This window comes from Pagrus pagrus (assembly GCF_965226575.1).
Source record: "Pagrus pagrus genome assembly, chromosome: 18".
Taxonomy (NCBI): domain Eukaryota; kingdom Metazoa; phylum Chordata; class Actinopteri; order Spariformes; family Sparidae; genus Pagrus; species Pagrus pagrus.
The window spans coordinates 8,629,964-8,652,747 of NC_140202.1; the positions used below are offsets into that span (position 1 = coordinate 8,629,964).

The following is a 22,784-nucleotide window of genomic DNA, read 5'->3' on the forward strand; positions in this document are numbered from 1 at the left end:
TAAAGTCACATTAAAAAGCAAATACCAGTTAGTTATATGTGGTAAATGTTTTATTTACAGGTCCGTAGTCATAATCAAAGCACATGAGTTAGGAGTGTGGATGCTCAGTGCTTTCTGGTGAGGCAGAGCCATCTTTGTGGTACTTCATAGGTGCTCCTGTCCTCTATGTCGTCGTAGGGAAGGTGCCACGAGTCCGCTGAAGTCTGGACAATGGTGTCATAGCTGGGAATACTCTAAACACAACACAGATACAGACAGTTAATTCATATCCTCCTTCAGCCCTCTCCCCTCACACCTCTGCCTGCTCCTTTCTCCTCCTCACCAGAAATCGGACTCTCCTGCCGGCTGCGACGTGTCCTCCCACTACCAGCTGGTGGCCCCTCTGCCATTTGAAGAAGAGGCGTCTGGTGGCTCCGTCTGGCAGGCAGGCCTTGTGGTCCCTCATGAGGTCCCTGCTCACAAACTTACAGTGGTTCCCAGAATGCAAAGTGGCATACAGCAAGAAGGGGTCGTCCTCCGAACTGACAGACACACAGACCAAAAGGTGGAAGGTTGTTGATAAAAAAAGAGGCACCGCTGAATACAACAATCATAAAAAAAAATCCTTATAACAAAATAACTTTATGTAGAGTATATTCCATATGATGTTTCTTTTAACCATCAGGTGCTCACATGTTTTCAGTGAAGAAGCAGTGAGCTTTCTGCCGGACGAGGTCCATGTCGTGTCTCTCCCAGAACCTGGAGGGCCGCAGCATGTGTTTCCTCCCCAACACCAGAATAGTGTGGCCCTGACGCTCCAGCTCCGACACCACCGCCAGCAACTGAAAACACACATGCAAACACCTCAATACTTTGAATACATGAAAATCTAATTACACAAATACCGGCCGAGACGCCAGCATGAAGCAGATAGATGACTAATACAAGTTTAAGACAGTTTGCGTGTGTGTGGCAGATCCTATAACATGTAATTATGTGTTAAAAGGACAGACAAAAGAGTTATACAAGTGAACTGGAATAGGTTTTGTAAGTTGCATAGCAACAACATGCAACAAAATCACAGTATTACAGATATACAGGCCCATCTAAGTGACCACACCCCAAATCATGCTTTTTGGATGTCTTTTTATACAAGTCAAAGGAACAGGAAGAACATCTGTAAGTTGTTTCTGAATGGACTCTTAGATACGGCTGAAACTGATTACTGTTCCTCTCTCACTAATAATGCAATGGAGCACTTCTGTCAACTACTCATTGCCTCAGCCAGAGCTACCACTCTTTACTTATGTAGCACTGAACCAAGAGTTTTGTCAAATAGAGCTGTGTGATGAAATGTGGGACATCGATTCTTGAGATGTTTAGTGCGTCTGTGGGCCCTGGGGAAGCCTCAAGATGTCATCATTTTGTGTTATTGGACCTTAAGAGGGTAGTACACGTATAATGACCTTAAAATTGTGTTATATGTTATCTACACAATTATTAGCTATTCTAGTGGGAAGGCTCTATGGATTGCACTGAATTGTTTTCCATGTGTGGTCACAGAGCAAGGAGCCCAGTGACTTTGGTGATCTACTGACTGAGCTATTTTATGACCAAATACCTGCAAAACTATTGGCACCTCCATCAGTTGCAGCTTTACTTTGTGTTGAGTGCTAATAAGCAAATTTAGTAGTTGTGAACATGACAAATATTGTACTTTTACCTGGTTTATTGATAATTACCTGCTTAGCAGCAGTGTTTGCATCGTCACTGTGAGCATGTTCGCATGCTGTCATTAGCATTTAGCTCAAAGCACGGCTGCTGGGTGAAATTACAGCCGCTCAGCGTCGGCGAGGCAGCAGACTGTTTATCGTATGTTTAGCATGTATTTTCATATCTCATACGTAGCTGTGTAGCTGACCTCCAATTTCATTCATGAAGCCATTTGAATAATAGTTTCTGTCACTAGTCATGATGTACATTTTCATGACTTTTGCATTTATTTTAATTATTTACTTAGCTTTCCCGTGAACTAGATGACCAGATAGGGAAACAGGTTTGTCTGTGTGTGCTTCCCTTTGTCTTGCAGCCACTTTGAGAAAGATGTGACATATTTTAATGCAGAGAGACCGTTGACACTCACATCCTGATAGACAGACAGATGTGGGCACACAAGTAGACTAGGTGTTATTAAAATCAGGTATTGGCCAGTTATAGCGCCGCTTCCTACACACATCTACTCACGCACACGGCAGGGTTAGTCATTGTGCAACCGGCAGAAAAGCCCCTGAGTTGGACAGACATACATGTAGGAAGATACCACTCAAATCTAGACTGTAAAACTGTGTGTCTGCATTTGCAGAGATGATTCTGAATTTGCACCGTTGGACTCGTAGATACAATACAACAATATTTAACTTGAACCTTATTTCTAATCACTGTTTGCACATGCATCTGTCTGTATGTTTTCTTACCGTCTCTGACTGCTTGGCTTTGTCCTTGTTGATATTTGCTACATTTAATCCATCTACGACCACATCAAAAGCTGGCTTCCTCTTCACAAATGTCTTGAACCTCTCCAACTCCTGAACAGACACAAAAATAGAAAGAAATGAACACAGAGATAGAGATAGAGAGCAACATACTGAACAAAAAATAGGCCAGTGGAGGAGTAGATAGAAAGAAACAGATAAAGAAAAGGCACATCATTCCTGGATATTGTGCCATACTGTACAAATACACTTAAGTTTACACTTCATCACATTACTTTTTGCTATTTAACCATAGGAGCTCAGGATATGTAATAGTCGTGTGTGGATGGGAACAGAAGCTTCTTAGAGATTCATGAAAATGCACCTCGGCTGAGAACAGACCAATACAGTGATGAATAAATGAAGTTCTCACTATACTGTATTAGGAAAACAAGAGTCTACACCCACACTGACAGCTCTGTGAGGCTGCACTTAAGCACAGCTGTGCTTTGAGCTATATGCTAACATCAGCATGCTAACATATTCACAGTGAGAATGCTAACATGTTGATATTTAGCAGGTAATATTTACCATGTTACAATACAACATTTGCTAATCAGCACTTTACACAAGGCTCATGGGACTTGTAGGTATTTAGTCATCGGACAATTTAAAAAAGCACGAGAGGAAAAGGGGATCACCAAATGTATTATAATTCATGCTCAGGGGCTCATGAATGTCCGTCGAAAGTTTTAGTCCAGTCCATTCAGTAGATGTGGAGATATTTCACTGAATGTGTGATGAATTTGACCTGCTAGTGGTCCACAGGGAAAAGTCAGGATCACCAAAGTCAGCAGGATGTTAGTGATTCATCCACTAGGGAATGTCCGTAAACAGTTTCATGGCGAATAGATGTTGAGATATTTCAGTCTGGTCCAAAATGGTGGACAGAGCCATTTTGCTAGCATGGCTGAATTATGACACAAACAGTAGAACGTGGCCATGAAATGTTGCAGTTCTTGATTTGGCCAAAGCAAAGTTAAGAATGTGCTCTAACTGTTGCCTACATATTAGACCTGTTTAGTGAACTACTAGCCCGGAGCAAAAGTCCAATAAATTCACAAATAAGTCCAGAAAGCGTTCACAAAATGTACTCTAACATTTTTCTTTTAGGTGAATAAAAAGCAGCAGACACGCAAAAGCAGACAATACACGTGGACATTTCCATATCGACTTCTAAGCATGTGTGTTCGATGTCTACTCATCGCATTATCTTAGTCAAAATCAGACTATTGACGTCAGATTTGGGTATAAAGGCGGACTTGCTCATTTCCAGAAAATGCGGCAGCCGTTTAAGCCGACAGTTTGACTGGCTAGTTAACTGGATGTGTGACTTAATATGTGCAGTACAGAAAATGTACAGGAAAAGTCTGCAGATCAATCAAAGAACAACATCAGGGCCTTGTTCCTCATTATGGTCGAGGAACGCTACTGAACTCCACCTGTGAGTCCGCTGGTCTGATGGTTGGTTGATTGTCTCACTGACTGATCAAAGGGCTGCCAGTAATAAATCTACCTGGACTTTCCTTCTCGTTACTGAGATGGCTGAGTGCCAGCTGGCCGCTTCACTGACAGAACACACTGCAGACTAATGATCTGATGACAAAATGTACATAAGTGTGCTACTGTCAGCTGTCTCTCAGCTCTAGTGTTTGTATTACATTAAGTCACACTTTATTTTCACAGTCTAATACTCACACTAACTTCCTCTAATGGGGCTAATGTACAGTATGTAAGTACAAAGTCTAATGTGGCTGCAGCTGCTCGATGTCTGTCGTAAACTTAACTTTTTTATAACTTCAGCACCTAAAAATACAGCCAATAGTTTATGAACACCACAAGTTTTCTTTTGCGCTGCAGGGAATGAGGAAGGCTTCATCACTCTAGTCACTGTCTAAGTACAGCTCCGCGCCATAACAGGAATGCAGCGTTGAAGCTTGGTATAGGCCTCCAGCACGTGAACAGTGTTAGTACTTTCGCTTTTAGATAGCGGCAGTATGGAAATAGGTTGCTGTGAATTCCCCTAGACTTGAAACTTGACTGTGTGCACACTGTCACAGATGCACAATCAAAATGTGATAATCAAAATGTAAAAAAGGCTGTAATATTCCTCCTCTGATGGAACTGTTCTCTGGATTAAACGTCTGCTAAACCTTGTTGACGCTCCGGTATCTGTTTTGATTGCTTTAATTCAACCAACACATGCCCACACGTACAGTATGGAACCATAGTTAATCCTACCACAGCCGTGTAGTTTCACCTCGTAGGCTGGTCTTGGTTGAGGTGGGGGAGATTGTTTTTTGTTTTGGGTGAGATGGCAAAAGCAACTAGAGAAAAAGACTGAGGGTTGATGGACAGATGTATGTGTGTTGTTATGATGAAGAAAGGGTGCAAAAAAGAAAAAAAAAAGAAATAAATAGGTGTAATTGACAGAGAAAAAGAAAGAGAAAAGAGAGCAGGAGACGGAGGAAGAGAGAAAGTCCAGTATAATTATCCAGGGACTTTCCAGAGCTGATATGTGAAACCAGCTCATTGTGCCGCTGTGGATAATATGACTGCTTAAAACACACACACACACACACACACACATACACACACACACACACACACACACACACACACACACACACACACACACACACACACACACACACACACACACACACACACACACACACACACTTGCACCTGCATACATAGCTTACAGTGCCGCTCATTATTACACAAAGGGCGATAGTATCCTGTAAACAACATACGCCATTACCAACGATGTACAAAATCAAAATACAAAAAAAACATAACTGACTGCAGGATTCACAAACAGTAGAGCCTAGTATAGGCTGCATTACTTAGCATCATATTAAAGATAAGCACGTTCATTATTATATTACCATCACATATTTGTGCTCTTTAAAGTATAACTTGCTACATTTCGGGGCAAATGTTTTATCCAAATTTCAATCAAGAGAAGAGAGAATCCCAAAGTGTTTGGTATAAGTGGTCAGTAGCAGTAATACCAGATCAAAAAAAGAGAAAGCATTGTAGTATTATTCTGTTTCCTGTGATTGGGAAATGGGTTCAGATAAAAAAGCAGAAGGCTCTGTTGTGAGAAGGTCCATGTTGCAGTTGTCGAAATGCTAAAAATAGACCAAACTTCTCTTCTCGTTTTTGTATTTGAGGCATGTAGGCCTAACTGTGCTGAAATATGTTCAACTGGCCTAAAAAATGAACACTGACATTTAACATACACATGTCACATATTGTGTGCTGGAAGGTTACTTAGCTCCAACAGCATGCAGCTGAAAAACACAGAGGTAAATGTACTGGGGTATCATGTAATGCAACAGAACAACAAAAATGCCACCTCTTAAAAATGTTCTGGTTTTTGTTTTCGGCATAGGTGTGAACAAAAATATTAGAAATTGCCTTTCATATGACACAAGGCAATACATCATCACTGAAGTCTACAGCCTAAGAAATGTTGTTGAAATTGTGTGTCAGAGAGCAGTTAAACATACTTGTTTCAAAAAGCTGATATAAAATGTCTTTTCTGTTAGTTTGCATTAAATTGCACAGGGGTTTCTATTTTTCTGGTCACTCACTGTAGTGTTAACATGCATGACTTGATCTCTGTCTGCTTTGTGTCTCAACATCCATCTCTGATTCGCCACAGACAAACACGGCTCCTCTTCCTCTTCGTATCAACGCCCTGCCTCTCTTCCTCCATCTGTCTCCGTCCCTGCCTGCATCTGTTGCTTCACTGTTGTCTGTAGCACTCTGATTGCCCTTAAAATCAATTGCCTTCAATTGGGAATTAATCAAGTCGAGTTAAAACAGGATGTCTGTCTGTCTGACTGCCTTCCTCGGTCTGCCTCCCTGGCGTGAGGTAGCTTGTGTTCCAGATTCTCATGGTGCTCCACACGCTGGAAATCCCCTCAATTTAACTAACAGTTGCACCAACAAACTCCCCCTGACTACCGAAAAACACAAAGGACCGCATGCAAACCTTCTCTGTGTTCATAAATTGAATGTGACATGTTATTAGCAACGTGTTACTGATGTTGCCAAGTATCTTTTTGGAACTATTTCAGGTGAATAACCTTGTTTTTAAGTTTACTGTCATTGTCATTATACAGCCAGTACATTACAATTCACATACAGTGCACATGCAAGAAACAGTGATGGCTCATTTTCATTTTATATTTAATGTAAAATATTAACAACCAACTGCACAAAGCAGCAGAATATTTTACCTTGAATGAATGGGTTGACCTATTTGGAAATTGCTTGCTTTGCTTGGTTGCAGACAATTATTGAGTAGATTGATACCACTCTCATTCCTGTCAAATATTAAGTCATCACATTTACATGATAGACTTGGTGCTCATTGAATTAATGTGCATTGTCCCTTCTTTAAATAAACTAAACTAAAAAACTAAAAAAGTCAGACAACCTGTTTCCAGTCTTTTTGCTAGGCTAACCGACTGCTCGTGCTAGATACTTATTTATGGGACAGATATGAGAGTGGTATCAGTCGTTTCATTAACTCCTGGGAAGAAACCAAATAAGAATATTTCCACAAAAGTCAATCTATAACTTTAATCTATGTTTTTTGTTTCTAAGAAAATTGTAAGTTACGTTAATTATTAATTAAATGGGATTGTTGTCAATGAAAATGTTCTGCTAGCAAACATAGGAGTAAAACAACAATTACTTAATAGCTGTACTCAGCAAGTGTCTAAATGGCTTTACCAGCAAACAGACAGAAAAGAGATGACTGGGCAGTCTCATCCTCATTGTCTTGGACTGATCACTAAATAGCGAAGTCATCCAAGTCCTGAGACATTAATCATTAAAGTTTTGTCTAATGCTAAAATTAGCTTTCTTTAAAACAACTCCATAAAGTGCATCACAATAAGATCTGCTTATCGGCTGCTTTACTCTCATCCAGATAAGGAAAACATTTACTGGCGGGTTCAACTCAACCTCAAACAGCCTAGTGTTGCATCTGTACCAATGACGCCATCTAGCAGAAGTTAGAGAGAGGGAGCTAGAAAGCCACTGTAACATTCTGCTGACAGTCAGGCCTTAAAATAGATATCTGATTTGGTGATTAGAAATTTGACACATTAGCAACACGGATTGTTATCTAAAATTCATTATTTCCAATTATTAAAAAAAACTAAAACTGACTGAGTAGAATGTAATCATGTCCAGTATTAATTAATATGAATGTTGATCACACTGAATGGACAAACAGCTTAATATCACAAGATATATTGTAACTAATCTGCGTACAATGAAATTAAGTAAACAATAAACCTAAATACTATGTCTTCAAGTCCTACTAGAGGTGTATTTAAGCTACTGGCATGCTTCTTATTATGACCCCAGATTTGAATAATTAATCAATACTATACTACAATAGTAGTAGTAATAGTTTTTAACTGGAAACCCTGAATAGCATGTGTGTGTGTGTGTTTTGTGTGTACCTCCGGTGTAGTCTTGTTGAAAACATCTCGTCCCTGAATGATGTCAGTCATCACTCTGTCTTTCAGTTGTTGGTACTCCTCAGTAGTCAGCTGGATGGACTCTAACTCAGACCCACAACACCCACAAACACCCCTAAACAAACACACACACACACACACACAAATGATACATATATGCATACAAAACGTACAGTTCAGCCCTTGCACAAATATGGATGAAAACACATAAACAGCTATAAAGATTCATGTTGAGGGAGAAGGTGGAGTAATTACTTTGGGGTGGCCCTGGTCCAACTTCCTGTCCATCTCTGCCCTGTGAGACTGAGACAGGGAGGAAGAGACAGACAGAGAACAGAGAAATGAGAGTGACAAGTTGAGGTAGATAAAAATAGAAGGGTTATGAGATCATGTTTAGTTCATACAAACAAGGGAAAATTACTATGGGGAATAACGCTACTTTTAAATTGTATCATTTCTTTTTTTTTTTTTTATCAGTATAAAAAAAAAGTAAAGAAAGAAGCCAAATCACTTAAAATGTATTCAGAAGTTGAATCTAAATATATGACTGTTCCCCAAATGTTTATTGACACATTATTGTACATAATAATAATTTTTGGCAAATGATATCATGATAAAAGACGTTGCCACAGTTGAGAGAAGCGACGCTCATTATTCAGGAAATGGTATAAAGTGCATCCAGCCTCAGTTTCCCCCTGACCCTCAGAATCTTTATCACTCTTTTGTACCTCTCAAACCAGGTCTTGATGCTGCTGGTGAGGCTGTTTTGGGGGTAAATCTGATTGTTCCTCATGTAGAGCAGAATCTCCAGCAGCTTCTCCTGGTGCTCAGACTGAGACATGGCCTCTGCTTCTTTCCTGTTTTCCTCCTCAGTCTTCCTCACTCCCTTAAACAGAGCGTCCCAGGTCTCCTGGTGTGGGCTTAGCCCCTTTTCAATTAATTCATCATAGAGAGCCCAGGCAGTGGTTGTGTCACCGTGTAACATCGCTGCTGAGATGACATCGCCATAATTGCGTGGTGATGGGGAAAAGACCTGTTAGGGCAACAGTAAAACCAGGTGATGATAGAGTAGTGATGTCATGACCTTCATCTCCAATAGGAGTTCAATAAGATTGCAACCTTCTTAAGCTCGTTCAGGATGTTGACAGCCTCCCTCCACCTTGCTGTCCGGCTGAAGGACTTGATGAAGAGGCTGGAGGCTCCTGTGTCCAGAGAAGCGAAACTTCCACGCATGATGTCATAGACATCAAACACCTCAGCGTCATGGCCGCCACTCACACACAGCGTCAGGTACCGTAGGAGGAGCTTATAAGGCAGCGTCCCTGTTTCCATGGCTACAAAAGTCAACAGGGACCTGTGGCAGAAAGGTGCAGTACATGTTTGTTACATACACAGGCTTTACTGACATTTCTTGCTATTTTCTGGCTATTTACAATTAATTTCTCACTTGGCGATATCCAGCTCCGCCTGGGAGGTGAACAATGCCAGCATCATCCGGTCTTCAAAGTGTTGAGAATTTCCCTTCAGCTTCCTCCACTCTGCAGCAGATAACGGCCGTTCAGGAGGCTCTACCTTCCCTGTCAAAAACATTCATGCATCAGTGAAGGAAGCTGAAACAATGATTCCCACACACTTCCATAGAGTCATTTAGACTTTATACGGTCTCAGAAAAACATAATTTCAGTACATTACTTTAACTAACTTGATCCAAAAAAAGGTCTGACCTGCTCCTCTAGTCACTCTCCCTTCAGGCTCCTCTTCATACTGAGAGACTAGAGCGGGTTTCCTCATCATCTCTGCCATCCTCTTTGCTGTCCCAGCAGCAAACACAGATTTGGGGAAGGAAGGTCTCTGTCGAAGAGTGGAGGTCTTACCTCTTCCCTTCACAGCATCATCCCAAGATTCCTCTTCCCTACATCTGATGGTGGTGTTTTTTACTCCTCCCTGTCCACTGTTCCTTCTGTCCGCCTGTCTAACACCTGGGTTGAGGTTTGTGTCTCTAGTGCACAAAAAGCGTGCTGACGGAGGCTGCTGTGATGACTTACGCAGGGAAGTCTTCAGTGTGGTGAAAGCTGAACTTCCTTGGTGAAAGAAAGGCTGCAGGGGTCTGTGGCATATTCTGACTGTTAATATCAGGGTGGAGCCCATGTTAGGATGTTTAACCTCTGGCCTTGTGAGAACTGAATATAAGTTAGGTTATTCACTAATCTTCTCCTTCACTTCAGTTATAAATCAGCAATTATCCTTAACTTACAAACGTTACCGACACTTATTTTCCAACCACAAAACACATGCTGATTGCATGAATCACTAAACTGTAAATGACACTAGTCAGTTAACATCGCTGTTTCCAAATACCAGTAGTTACTTAAACACAACTATCACTCTCTCATTGGCTCTATAAACCTTTAAATTCGACTCACCCTTCACCTCGATATCCATATTTATTTAACTAACCAACAACAGCCTCTTTCTTTCTACATAACTTCATGGTCAAAAACACAACTGTAGGCATGACTCGAGTCGCACACTTTGACGTCATCATCGCTCGACAGCTCCGCTTGTCAGCTGCATCAAGTTTCTAAAGTTAACCAGAGGACGACCGGAACAAGCTATTTGGTTTTAAAACGAGGGCGCAAACTGTATCACTTGAAATAGCAGGAATAAGAATATTTGAGGAATATTTCGGGAAATGTTCCTATTAATTTCGAGAAGATTTTTCAGACATGAATATTATTTATTGTACTTTGCGTGCTTGAGTACTTTTTGCTACCACAATAATTGCAAGGATGGCTCTTCAGTGAATATTTGATTTTAATGGATAGTAAATGCAATTACCTTAGACAAGTACTTTGCTGCTTATCTGGTCGGATTTTTAAGGGTTTTGCATTTTCCCAAACGTGTAGAATTACGCTTTTATTTTGAAATAGAAAAAAATCAAACCGGAATTAACGTTCTTCTGTATTGTGTAAATTGACGCTGTCCCATCTTTTGGTAGCTTGGCTACTTTGTACACAGAGGTTGAGACTACGTGACTGTTTTGATGCTAGGGTTAGAAAGGCTATATTAGTAAATATTCGATTAATGTCGGAGCAGGTATGGCTGAAGAGCAACAGCCTCACTGGTCGGACATTTTGAAAAGGAGGATAGCAAACTCCAAAAAAGGTGAGACAAAATGTAAACTAACGTCAAATACAGGCTAACGTTGGCTAGCTAACGAAAGTCGTCGTTTAGCTGCTAAGTCAACATTAATTATCATTTCCCCTGTTGGTTACAGATGAGAGAAGCGAAGAGGAAAAGAAAGCAGAAGAAACTGAGCTGTTCACCAAATATTACACGGAGTGGAGGGGAGGAGGCGACAGAGACAAGTCCTACAAGAACATCCCAAGATTTTACTACAGGGTAATTATTATTTAACTATTCGGCACATGTGAACCCAGTGAAAACTGTCGTTATTAATCTAACTTTGATTGTGTTATGTGACAAGACAGAGACCTTACCTCTGTGCCATCACTACATACCCATAACAGAATTTGCCTAGTAAATGTTCATTATAAGAAAAAGATTACATTTCAAGGAGCGAGCATATGTAGGAACAAGAGCTTTATGACAAGACTGATTCTGGTCAGCTACTGTTTGGCAGGAAGGCCTACATTTAATAATATTATATGAAGGGCTGCATTTTCTTTTTTAACTGATTCATTGTTTGATGTATAAAGTATCAGAAAATGGTGACAGTTGTTTTCCAAAGCCCAAGATGATGATCACAGGACTGAAATTTTAAGATTTAATGATGAGTTACGGTAAAGATTATGATGTTGATTGTGTTATTATAGACGTGTAGTTGCCAGCAGTGTACAAGGTGCCGTGATACAGGCTTGCTGTTCAATGATAAAGATGTGCAGAAGTGAAAGTAACTCAGTTGATGATGATGATGATGATGATGATGATGCTCTACAGCTACCAGCGGAGGATGAAGTATTACTTCAAAAGCTGAGAGAGGAATCCAGAGCCGTCTTCCTCCAGAGGAAGAGCAGAGAACTGCTGGATAATGAAGAACTACAGGTAAACACACACACACACACACACACACACACACACACACACTTAAAGGTGAAATACAGTAAATTAGATTTTGAATACTAACATAGCAGCAAACAAAGTCACACTCCCTCACTGTTCGTTGTTTTATATCCACACTGGCCGCGCATGTATGGTAGTGCTTGTTAGCGATTCTTGAGAAAGTGTCCGTCTACATTGTTGTCTTTTAATTTTTTGTTATCTTTCTTCAGAACCTGTGGTTTCTACTCGATAAGCACCAGGTGCCTCCTGTGAGTGGAGACGAGGCCATGATCAGCTACGAAGCCTACCTGCAGGTGGGGGAGAAGGCCGGGCCCAAGTGCAAGTAAGTAACAGCTAGTAGAGCTTTCCTGGCAACAGCACAGTTTGGGTAAACCCCCTCCCCTTGACTGTTTTGTTTTATAGCTCAATATGTTCTTGTATTTGCCAAGGATTCATGCTCGATCAAAGGTTAATGATGGAAAATCCCCCGTCAGCTTGAATTTATATCCACCTGGCGTCAGTGTGTCTATATATATATAATAATAATAATTGATAATATGATGAATGATAATCATAAATGCATTGAAAATATGATCATTACCTCTGGAGGATGCCAGATTTGCGTTTAAACAACCCAAGCTACATCAGCATTCTGTGGCCATAAAAAAATGTGCTTTTGAACCAGAAGGGGTCACATGATAAGCAGGTGGTTAATATGTTGATGTGTCCATTGCCAGTTTTAAAGCAATTGAATATCAAAAATGTGAGAAATGTTTCAATTATGGCAAAGGAAATAGAAATCTGACTTGGATTAAAATTCTCTGTCCTCCTTCAGAAAATTCTTCACAGCCAGGGTGTATGCAAAGCTGCTGAACAACGACCCTTACGGCAGGATCTCCATCATGCAGTTCTTCAACTACGTCATGAGGAAAGGTCTGGACCTGCATTTGGCTCAAATCTTTTTACATGGAGCGAAGTATCTCCTAGCCCTGTTTACTCATCTGGATTTATCTGTACCAGTGAATATTTGTCACTGAATGTTTCTCATTTCGATTCTCTCTGTATATCCAGTCTGGCTGCATCAGACCCGTATAGGTTTGAGCCTGTATGATGTAGCAGGACAGGGCTACCTCAGAGAGTCGGTAAGCTTTTCCATCAATAACAACAAATATTTCAGTTCAAGTTATATTCAACAAGTTTTTCCAACAATAGGAAAATAATGGTTTTCAGTAGTGCTCACGCAAAAAAAGGCAAGAAGAGGCTGACACTCATTATCTTGTGTAGGATCTGGAGAACTACATCCTGGAGCTGATCCCCACTCTGCCTCAGCTGGATGGGCTGGAGAAGTCCTTCTACTCTTTCTACGTCTGCACCGCTGTTCGCAAGTTCTTCTTCTTCCTCGACCCCCTCCGAACAGGTGAGAGGGAACCACACACAGCGTGAAAATGTATCTCTGTAGTCAAATATTGAATAATACATATCAAAGTGTAGTGTTAACGCATTTAAATGTGCAGTACAGATGGAGTCAATGGGTAAAGACACATTTGTAGAGAGGACACTTGTGCTTTAATAGATCTGTGCTTATATGATCCTTGTTTTTTTTTGTTTTTCTTCATTTTGTTTTTCAGGAAAGATTAAAATCCAGGATATATTGGCCTGCAGTTTTCTGGACGACCTGTTAGAGGTAGAATTTTTTCATCACTCACGCTTCTTAACCTATTCACTTAACCGTGTTTGTTTGTTTGTTTGTTTTCATAACCCCTCCTTCGGTGTTAATTCTTGTTAATTCTTTGTAATCAATTGTGTTGGTGAATGCAATGGAGGAAGAAGTATCAAGAGCCTTTACTTTACTTGCAGAGTGGTATTGAAAGTATTAGTACCACACTGCAGAAATGCTCTGTTACAAGTTAAAGTCCTGCATTTAAAAAAAAGTAATCAATGCAAGAAAATGCCTCCTATTACTGTTAAACTATTATGTTTTAGTTCATTAGACTATTCTTCCCCAGACATCAATGTGTAAGCAGCATATTACTGTTGTAGTTGGTTGAGGTGAGAGTATTTTAAACTAATTATGTATATAATATAATATGTATACAGCTAATTATTATTTTCATTTACGGATTATCGCCAGTTATTTTAGTAATTAATCAGTGGATGGTTTGAAAAAAATCACCAAGCAGTGGTTTAAACCTCAAAAGTTTTCAAATGAATTAGTATTGTTGAAAGAATTTAAAGGAAAAGAAAAAATGTCTCACATTCCAAAAGCTAGAACCAGGAAATGAAAAATAGTTGCCTGTTAATTTTCTGTCAGTCAACTAATAAACACATCAACTAACTATTGTGTAAACTGTTTGGTAGTTTGATTCTTCTGTACTGAAGTACAGTACTTGAATAAATTCACTTAGTTACATTCCACCGCTGTGTGTGTGTTAAATGTTGCTAGTTTATCATGTTTCACTACCAGCCTGCTGGTTAAAGAACCAATTTGATTAGTCTCCCTGACAGACGTGAAATGGCCCAACATTTAAAGGAAAATTCATTGTGAAGCGATACTCATGACAAGTGTGAAGACCAACTCATCTCCTGCTTCTCCTCTCTCACACTCTTTCCCTCTCCCTGTGCGCTCCCAGCTGAGAGATGAGGAGCTGTCTAAAGAGAGTCAAGAGTCCAACTGGTTCTCAGCCCCCTCGGCTCTCAGAGTCTATGGTGAGAAAACGTCTGTGTGAGACTGTCATGTTACCAATCTCACATCATGTCCATGATGTCAAATAACCTTGTTCTAGACCTTGCAGTGCAGATCATTTTAAGCACCTAATGATATCTATGCCAGATAAATGACAAGACTTTGGATGAAGCGATATGAATCTATGATTTTCTGTTAGTTCCTCTAATTTTTATTTTATTTTTTTAAATCAATGTGTCTTTACAGGACAGTACCTCAACCTGGATAAGGACCACAATGGCATGTTGAGTAAAGAGGAGCTGTCACGCTACGGCACGGCTACGCTCACCTCAGTCTTCCTGGACAGAGTGTTTCAGGAGTGCCTCACCTATGATGGAGAAATGGTACATTCAGCAACAACACCAGGCGGCCTGCATGGAAGCATCTGCAGTTGTTATGCTTGTCCTCATTTATTCAGGCTTTTCTTTTAATTCCTCACCTGTATGTTAATGTTCAACTTCTACACAGTTAATCTTCAGCTTCTCATTGAGGCAAAAACTGTGTCCTGTCTGGGCAGCTGACACACACAGTTGATGGCACTTTTTATTGTTGAGGATATTGTTTTTCAATCCTGTTCCTGGTGGCGCCCTGCCCAGAATGTTTAAGATGTTCTGCTGCTCCAACGCATCTGATTTAAATGATCTCCTCGTTATCAAGCTCTGCTGAAGCCTGATAACGACCTATTCATTTGTATCAGGTGTGTTGGAGCAGGGAAGCGTCTAAAACATGCAGGGCTCGAGTCCGACCTGTGGCCCTTTGCTGCATATCATCCCCCCTCTCTCTCATCCTGTTTCCTGTCATATCTCAAGCTGTCCTATCAGATAAAGCCATAAAAAGACCAAAAAACACATAAAAACAAAAAAACACTGAATTATTCCTCTAAATATCTCCTCCTTGCATAATTTCAGACTTCTGTGTGCTGGGTCTAAATTGGATATGTACAGTTACGCAATTGTGTTTCTCTTCTTGTCGCAGGACTACAAGACCTATCTAGACTTTGTGTTGGCGTTGGAAAACAGGAAGGAGCCGGCAGCGTTACAGTACATTTTTAAACTTTTGGATATGGAGAATCAAGGACACCTCAACGTCTTCTCACTCAACTATTTCTTCAGGGTATCCGCACACACATGCACACACATCACACAAACACGCCCTAATGACAGAATACCTCATCTGCATTTATTCCTCATATCCTTCATCACAATTTTCTCATCCTTGCTCCTGACTATATAAGCCAGCCTTTGTTGTTTTTTGGTATTTATATCCACTTACACATATTACAAACACACCTTCACACTCACTGTATTGTGTCAGTATTTCATGACAACATCGTTCTGCAGGCCATTCAGGAGCAGATGAAACTCCACGGACAGGAGCCAGTCTCCTTCCAGGATGTCAAGGTATATTGTACACAAACACACTCACACACCAGGGTTCGTACAAAGACTAGAAAATATGGAAAATGCTTAAATCTTATGTTTGCATACACAATTGTACGCAGACAGTCCGACCAAGTTTCATAGACACGCCAATACTTCTACAGAACCTTGTTTTCATTGTTTCCGATTGTTTTTTTGACAAAGCTAATGATGGGTCGGTCTTAGTCAGATAAACATTTCTTTTGGAAGACAACAGGTTCAACCACGCTGTATACATTTTGACCTCTATCAAGAGACATTCTTAGATTTGGGGTAAAACAGATACACATTTTGATCACCGTCTCTCCTCAGGATGAGATCTTTGACATGGTGAAGCCTAAAGACCCCTATAAGATCACCCTTCAGGACTTGGTTAACAGTTGCCAGGGCGATACCGTCACCAGCATCCTTATTGACCTCAACGGCTTCTGGACCTATGAGAACAGAGAAGTGCTTGTTGCCAACGACAACGACAGCAGCAACACAGCTGACCTTGACGACACCTGAACATGTTTCAGAGACACTCCTGATGCCAAAAGGTGAAAGTTTCATCCTGAAACCTGAAACCTGAAGCCAAATGTCCTGTTGAAGTGTCGCACTGAACTGAAGTGAACTCTTAACTACTGTCTCAGGTCCCTCTGAGCATTTCTCTTATGTTTGAGAGAAATGACTACAATGTTAAAACTTTGATGAGAGAAAAATGAAGGAGGAAAGCCAGACATGGTGCTTTGTGTGAATCTTGTTCTCTGTTCCTGCCCTTTGTGTCCTGTAAAAAAGACCTAATATAAATGTTTTTGTCATTGACCTTCTTAAATAATAAATGATTCCTTTTCATGCCTTTTCTGAGAATGGCTTAATGTTTGACTTTACTTTGTATAATGGAGACTCCCTCTCATTTTCACCCACTGAAATCAAACAGGTGTGAGAAAATCAAAAAGCCTTAGTATAATAAACTATAATTATTACTTTTATATAAACACTGAAAAAAACAGCTATGTGTAAGGTAATGTGTAAGTAATGTGAAAGGGGTCACTCATATTACTCATATACTAATCATCTGACTATTTAGTGTCTTTCAGCTCATCGTTTTGCTCTTATCGTGTCATTTTCAACTGAAGCAGGCCGATGTTTGCAAGTGTCCTACCTGCCGAGCACAACACAGCAAGCAAGCAACTCGCTGATGAGAAAAGTGGAATGTTTAATGAGCTAAAGTGCCAGATATTTCTCTCAGGAGTTAACTGAGACTAAAAACAGCTAAAAGAGTGAATATATAACCTACATCTACCATGTGGGCAGAAACACTTCTAATAACACAAATATTAATGTTGCTTTGTAATTGCTGGTTGTGTAAATAAGTAACTGTTTGCTAACAGGTTCGCTTTATCACCTTAAAAGGTTATGTCAGTGTTTTAACCTTACTGTCTCAAGATTACATTTTCACCATGAGTGAGGAATTGTATATAATAAAAATTGTTTTGGGAGCATTTTTCTAAAATTTATCCTGAATTGTAGATAGAAAGAATACAATCTGACGCTGAGGGTAAATAGAAACCATGTTTTCAGACTTCATGTTGAAACAAGTCAAAAAAACTTTGGATTGGGTGATTCACAAGTAAATCAAACATCAGAAAGCCAGATCCGTCTACATGACGTTTATTCGAGAAGATGGTTCAGACTGTTACAAAAACAACCTTAATGGTTTTAATGACTTGTTTTTTGACATGGTAAAGCTTCTATTAATGAAACTCTAGGAAGTCAAACAGATGGTTACTGTAATTTAAAATAAAACACAGCTGACTAATTGTGGAAAAAAAATATAAAAAACAAAATCCAACCTTTTGATTATTTAAAGGTTTTATTAACACAGAGAAAATATAAATAGTATATACAGTCATTAAAAGTTTGTTAAAATAACCAAAAACATTTGCATATGTTGGCCCTTTTTACACAGAAAAAGGCCAGAATAATATTCTACATTAACCCACCAAGTATTTTTAACATACCATACACTTTATGTCCTGATAATATTGCTATTACCTTTCAGTTTATCTTTGAAGCCCATTTTGAAAAGGTGTGTGTAATTTCTCTGCATGTGGTCTGTCACCACACTGCACAACCATATCAGTGGATAAAAATAACTAATAAGAAGCTTATGACAGCTCACTCTGAGCATTAAGCCCACTGCACAGCTAAACACTCATATGAACACAAGGACACTTAAAGAATGAGCCCTCAACACACATACAGGTGGTAGCACTGTATGTGGTAAATTCACATAATGCCAATGTAGATCATCCTTCATCGATACACTTGAGTTTCAATTTTCAAAGATCTGAACCATAGTGACATTGTTTAATGAACATTGGCTAAAAAACCTGCTCTTTTGACATGGACGAGAGATGACAATTAGTGCTACTTCATGTCAGTTGTCTCCGTTTGTCAACAGATTCAAGTGTCATCACAGAAACATATTTGTATATTGTGCGAAGCAGAAAACAGTAAAGGTGAATCAGTTCATTAACAATAATTTAGAAATCAATTAACTTCTGTGTCTTGTGTGCTTCCACAATTCCATAACTCAACCTGCACCTGAGTGGTGCTGTGACACCTCCAAACATCGGCGTATATGAACAGGAGGACTTCCAAATCTACCAATACACTACACACATGGACCTGTGGCACTATGGCTTATCAATTACAGCCGACAACTGTGAGTTTATTCACTTGCAGTGGAAGTGATTGACCACAGAGTCAAGTACTGTACCACCATCCTAGCTGGGATAGTTACAGAACACCATCTGCAATGACTCAGCTATAATGCCTAACAAAAAGAAGCAAATATGTGCTGATAATTTCATAAACTGCCAATTCAAACAAATCTACAAACATCTGGTTTCCCTCCAGAGCATACGATCTCCCTACACAGGTGTGGTGTTTTGAAAATATTAGTTTGACTCTGCAACAGTGAACCATGGTGTGTGCAATCGACCAATTAAGTTCAGACACAGGAAGTCCACATATTACATGTGTCCCGTTTAAAAAGCAGAGGTGCAGCAGCCTTGAGGAAGGATTCTTGAGCACTAAAAGGCAGCAGGAGCTGTCATACTGTATGTATTTGGGTATCACATTAAAGATATAAGGTGCTGTTCGCATTCATTAATAAATGTTTCAGATTATAACTCATCTGTACTGTGAGGAATTTAAAAAATCTAAGTATCCATAATTTCAATGAGTAAATGAGTCATTTCAGTGCCGTCTGTTCATCTCTGTAACCTTTTCAACTTGCATTTCTGAATTCCAGAGAGGACAGTACAGCAGTAAAGGCAGCGATGGAGAGTAAAACACGTTCCCAGTGCACCAGTTCTGGCTTTTTATGTCGCTACCTGCTCATTTTTACAGCCAGGTGCAGACATTGATGTCAGAAACAAGAAAAACAGAGCAGAAATGGCTCGGCGGTGCCAGTATCAGGCCCTGCTGTTACAAAACTGGCTGAACTTGTGAAATGTCTTTGCATATATACGGCAGCAGGATCAACACATGCTTAGTAGATTCATCACGTGTCCGTTGATGCTGCTGCTTATCTCCATTTACTTATAATTAAAGAACAAACTGAGATTGATTTCTATTTCTCAGTAAGATTCAAATCCAGCATTTATTTCACCTTCAAGAGTTGAGCCCAGTCCCAGTTTGGTCTACACAGCTAGCTCAATAATACATCTCAGTCTTGCATATGATTTTACACTATATACAAATTAACATTCACAGATAAGGCCAGTGCTGCCACCTCCACAGCCCTTTAATTAGTCCCTGCACTGTGTACTAAGATCTCCATTTATAAAATAAAAACATAGAAAAATAACAGTATTATTAATCTATAAAGCTAAGTAAATGAAGGGTTTGCCAACTGATAGAAAAGTATGAATGTCAGCGGTTAGCTTTCAGGAGGGGAGGGGAGATGGGACTCTGTTGGTGTCTGTGGTGTTGAGAGGAGCTTCTGGCTCCAGATCAAAGCTGATGTTTACAAAAGAAGCTCCGGATGCTTCGGGCTGCTCCACAGTAGCAGGGTGAGGATCGTCCTGCTCACCTCTCTGCTGCTCCGCAAAGCGACGCTCCGCCATGTCAGACAGATGGTTCTCCTCCTCTTCCTCCTCCTCCTGCAGGAGACCACAGTGCGTGTAGCATTTAATACCGTCTGAGAGTTCATGTTTGTGTTCTTGCTCCTGCCTCAGTGTAAACTGCTTTTAAAAGGTGTGGCTTTATTCCTATTTACACATGAAACTGACATATGAAACTCAAGGATGTGTGCATGTGTGCACGTGTCATACCTCTTTCTTCATGCGGTAGTACTCATCGATGGCATACTGGTATTTAGGAGTAGTGATGCCGAACAGAGAGGCCAGTCTCTCTCCCATGTAGTCACACACTACAGGACACATACACATTCAATAAAGATTATTGTGAAGGTGCCCAAAAGCAACCAAACATGACTGAAGTGTGAAACAAGCTGTAAAATACACTGATGCATTCCTGTAAAGCATCTCATTCATGTTTACTGTTTAACTAAAAAATAAAATATCCTGCCTCTGTAACATGTCTTAGTCACAAGTGTTTAATAATAACATCTGAAGGATCACTGTGAAAACGGTGGGTCTATCGGCTGTATCAGTCCAGGTGAACTATTAGGACCCAGTAAGATGTGACTGGTCCTTGCTGGCATGAATGTCATCTGTGACAGAAGCCTCCTTTACCTGAGATAGTGGAGGTGGTCATTCTCCACATTTGGAACCAGAAATATGGACCCCAGGTCAGTTTGGACTAAAACACAGGAGAAGAGAACCATGACAGTTAGAACACACATTTGCTGGTCAAACACAAAAGAACAAATATCACCCAAGATTATTGTCAAGCATCATTTAAAGACCACTTAAGAGTATTTTGTACACATAAAGCAGCAGTGCAGTGTAGCACAGAGATGAGGAACATCCTTCTGCCCTAAGCACTCATTTAACAGATGTTACCTGTTTATTTCATTAATTTATGTTTTTGAACATGTAGTGCCTTTATTAGGGTTAACAGTAGTGAGATGTCAGGATATCAGGGTGAAGAGGGACAGAGAAAGACATGCAACAATGGTCCATGTTTAAAGCAAACCAGGGACAGGAGAGACACTGTGATTCATGATCAAATGTGCAAACACAGGTACCATGGCTCAGCTGGGACAGCATGTTACGTGGCATAGTGACCTAATAATACACATGTAGTTCAATTGCACATATGTATTGAAAAGGATTCCCCAGTGACAGGCCATTTCTGTTTTGATAAATAAAGGAAATGTCTCCTAACACAGGCCTGAGAGAAGGTCGGCTCTGATGCAAACACGCCCACAGGATATGCCCTACATCTGAGGCTGTTTAAGATCTATAAAGTCCTGATGGTTTCCGTCAACTGACTGTAAAACTTTTTGATCTCAGCCTACCGAATCCACAGTAGTGACATCTTTCTTCACAAGCTCATCCTCTTCTTCCTCTTCATCGGTGCTGTACTCCTCCATGGTCTCTCCACTGGCAAAGTAGATGGTCCTGCGGGGAACCTTCACCCTCACCTGTGGTCTCCCCGCAGAGTCGTCCATCTCCACAGTCTCAAAGTCTGCCTCCTCTCCTGGACACTGACAACAGATAATATGTGTACATGAAGCCATAACATATAGTAATATTTTGTTATATTCATCAGAATAATATCATGTAAATACACACACACACACACACACATACATATATAAACCTAACAAAGTTATTTAATTAAAGTTAAGTAACTGGAATAATTTATATCATTATATACTGTAATGTTAAGAGGTAAATAAAGAGAAGTTTATGACCAAATGTAAAGGTTAGCACTGCAAGGCTCGGCTGCGTTTATTAGCTTACTTTAGCTACTTTTTGTTTGTTGGCTGTTAGCTTCCCAGCTAAGGAAGTAATTCTCCTTTAATATAGAAAAGTCTCAGCTGATAATACACAAACACGACCAATGGCGACAGTTGTATCACACCGACTAACCTTATCAGTTTCCATAGTTTGTCCCAGTGAAACGTTGACATTAGTCAAATACAGCGACAGATTCGCCATCTCACTCACTCCCCTCACTGCGAGCTTGTTGTCTGTGTAGTGCTGGCACCACTTCCGGTCTGACTTCCCCAGAATAAAAGCTTTTCTGCACAAACGCCGGGTTGTTTCACAGTAAAATTCAGCCACACTGTATTTCTTGTGTTTGGTGGCAACTTTTCTGCACAATATAGATTCTCTTCCCACTTTCCAAACAGTTTACAGTACACTTACAAAAGTAATGCCTTTTATGGTTATTATCGTTATTAATATGAGTAGAAACATACATTAGTTCCATTGTTGATCAAAATATTTACACATAAGTGAGAACAATTAGTGTACATAAAATACATAGATGAATAAATAATACACTTAGTTAGACATTTTGTGGAAGCAAGACATATGTCAAGTATTAGATAACTATTAACACTACTCAGGTACTGCGCCCATCAGATGACCATAAA

The 22,784-nt window shown here is 40.0% G+C and overlaps 3 protein-coding genes across 4 annotated transcripts; 1 reads left to right on the forward strand and 2 right to left on the reverse strand.

The window, feature by feature from the left end:
• Window positions 1-38: 38 nt before the first annotated feature.
• Window positions 39-10,885, reverse strand: prorp (protein only RNase P catalytic subunit). Of its 2 annotated transcripts, XM_084381419.1 has the most exons (11): window positions 10,444-10,885; window positions 9,745-10,143; window positions 9,468-9,597; window positions 9,140-9,374; window positions 8,749-9,053; window positions 8,276-8,323; window positions 8,003-8,135; window positions 2,454-2,564; window positions 673-821; window positions 323-521; window positions 39-233 (listed from the first exon to the last, which is right to left on the reverse strand). In XM_084381419.1, the coding sequence occupies exons 1-11, from the start codon at window positions 10,460-10,462 to the stop codon at window positions 105-107; spliced, it is 1,857 nt and encodes a 618-aa protein (XP_084237545.1). In that variant the 5' UTR covers window positions 10,463-10,885; the 3' UTR covers window positions 39-104. The 2 variants fall into 2 exon arrangements, with proteins under 2 accessions (XP_084237545.1, XP_084237544.1); XM_084381418.1 differs by having other exon boundaries at window positions 9,745-10,885.
• Window positions 10,886-11,014: 129 nt separating this feature from the next.
• On the forward strand, window positions 11,015-17,063 carry ppp2r3c (protein phosphatase 2, regulatory subunit B'', gamma). Its single transcript, XM_084381420.1, has 13 exons — window positions 11,015-11,185; window positions 11,298-11,422; window positions 11,981-12,085; window positions 12,313-12,425; window positions 12,918-13,015; window positions 13,154-13,224; window positions 13,367-13,499; window positions 13,711-13,766; window positions 14,713-14,788; window positions 15,012-15,148; window positions 15,780-15,917; window positions 16,145-16,204; window positions 16,535-17,063. The coding sequence occupies exons 1-13, from the start codon at window positions 11,119-11,121 to the stop codon at window positions 16,727-16,729; spliced, it is 1,374 nt and encodes a 457-aa protein (XP_084237546.1). The 5' UTR covers window positions 11,015-11,118; the 3' UTR covers window positions 16,730-17,063.
• Window positions 17,064-17,859: 796 nt separating this feature from the next.
• Window positions 17,860-22,407, reverse strand: fam177a1 (family with sequence similarity 177 member A1). Its single transcript, XM_084382086.1, has 5 exons — window positions 22,276-22,407; window positions 21,699-21,887; window positions 20,971-21,037; window positions 20,548-20,645; window positions 17,860-20,376 (listed from the first exon to the last, which is right to left on the reverse strand). The coding sequence occupies exons 1-5, from the start codon at window positions 22,342-22,344 to the stop codon at window positions 20,161-20,163; spliced, it is 639 nt and encodes a 212-aa protein (XP_084238212.1). The 5' UTR covers window positions 22,345-22,407; the 3' UTR covers window positions 17,860-20,160.
• Between the last annotated feature and the right edge of the window lie 377 nt (window positions 22,408-22,784).

Coding starts and splice junctions, on each gene's coding strand:
- prorp (XM_084381418.1), bottom strand. CDS start 10,168: ATGGGCTCCACCCTGATATTAACAGTCAGAATATGCCACAGACCCCTG. Junction 9,598..9,744: donor GAGAGTGACTAGAGGAGCAG/GTCAGACCTTTT, acceptor TGTTTTTGACAG/GGAAGGTAGAGCCTCCTGAA. Junction 522..672: donor TGCTTCTTCACTGAAAACAT/GTGAGCACCTGA, acceptor TGTGTCTGTCAG/TTCGGAGGACGACCCCTTCT.
- ppp2r3c (XM_084381420.1), top strand. CDS start 11,119: ATGGCTGAAGAGCAACAGCCTCACTGGTCGGACATTTTGAAAAGGAGG. Junction 13,225..13,366: donor AGGGCTACCTCAGAGAGTCG/GTAAGCTTTTCC, acceptor TATCTTGTGTAG/GATCTGGAGAACTACATCCT. Junction 15,918..16,144: donor CACTCAACTATTTCTTCAGG/GTATCCGCACAC, acceptor ATCGTTCTGCAG/GCCATTCAGGAGCAGATGAA.
- fam177a1 (XM_084382086.1), bottom strand. CDS start 22,344: ATGGCGAATCTGTCGCTGTATTTGACTAATGTCAACGTTTCACTGGGA. Junction 20,646..20,970: donor GACCACCTCCACTATCTCAG/GTAAAGGAGGCT, acceptor TGTGTCCTGTAG/TGTGTGACTACATGGGAGAG. Junction 20,377..20,547: donor ACTACCGCATGAAGAAAGAG/GTATGACACGTG, acceptor GGTCTCCTGCAG/GAGGAGGAGGAAGAGGAGGA.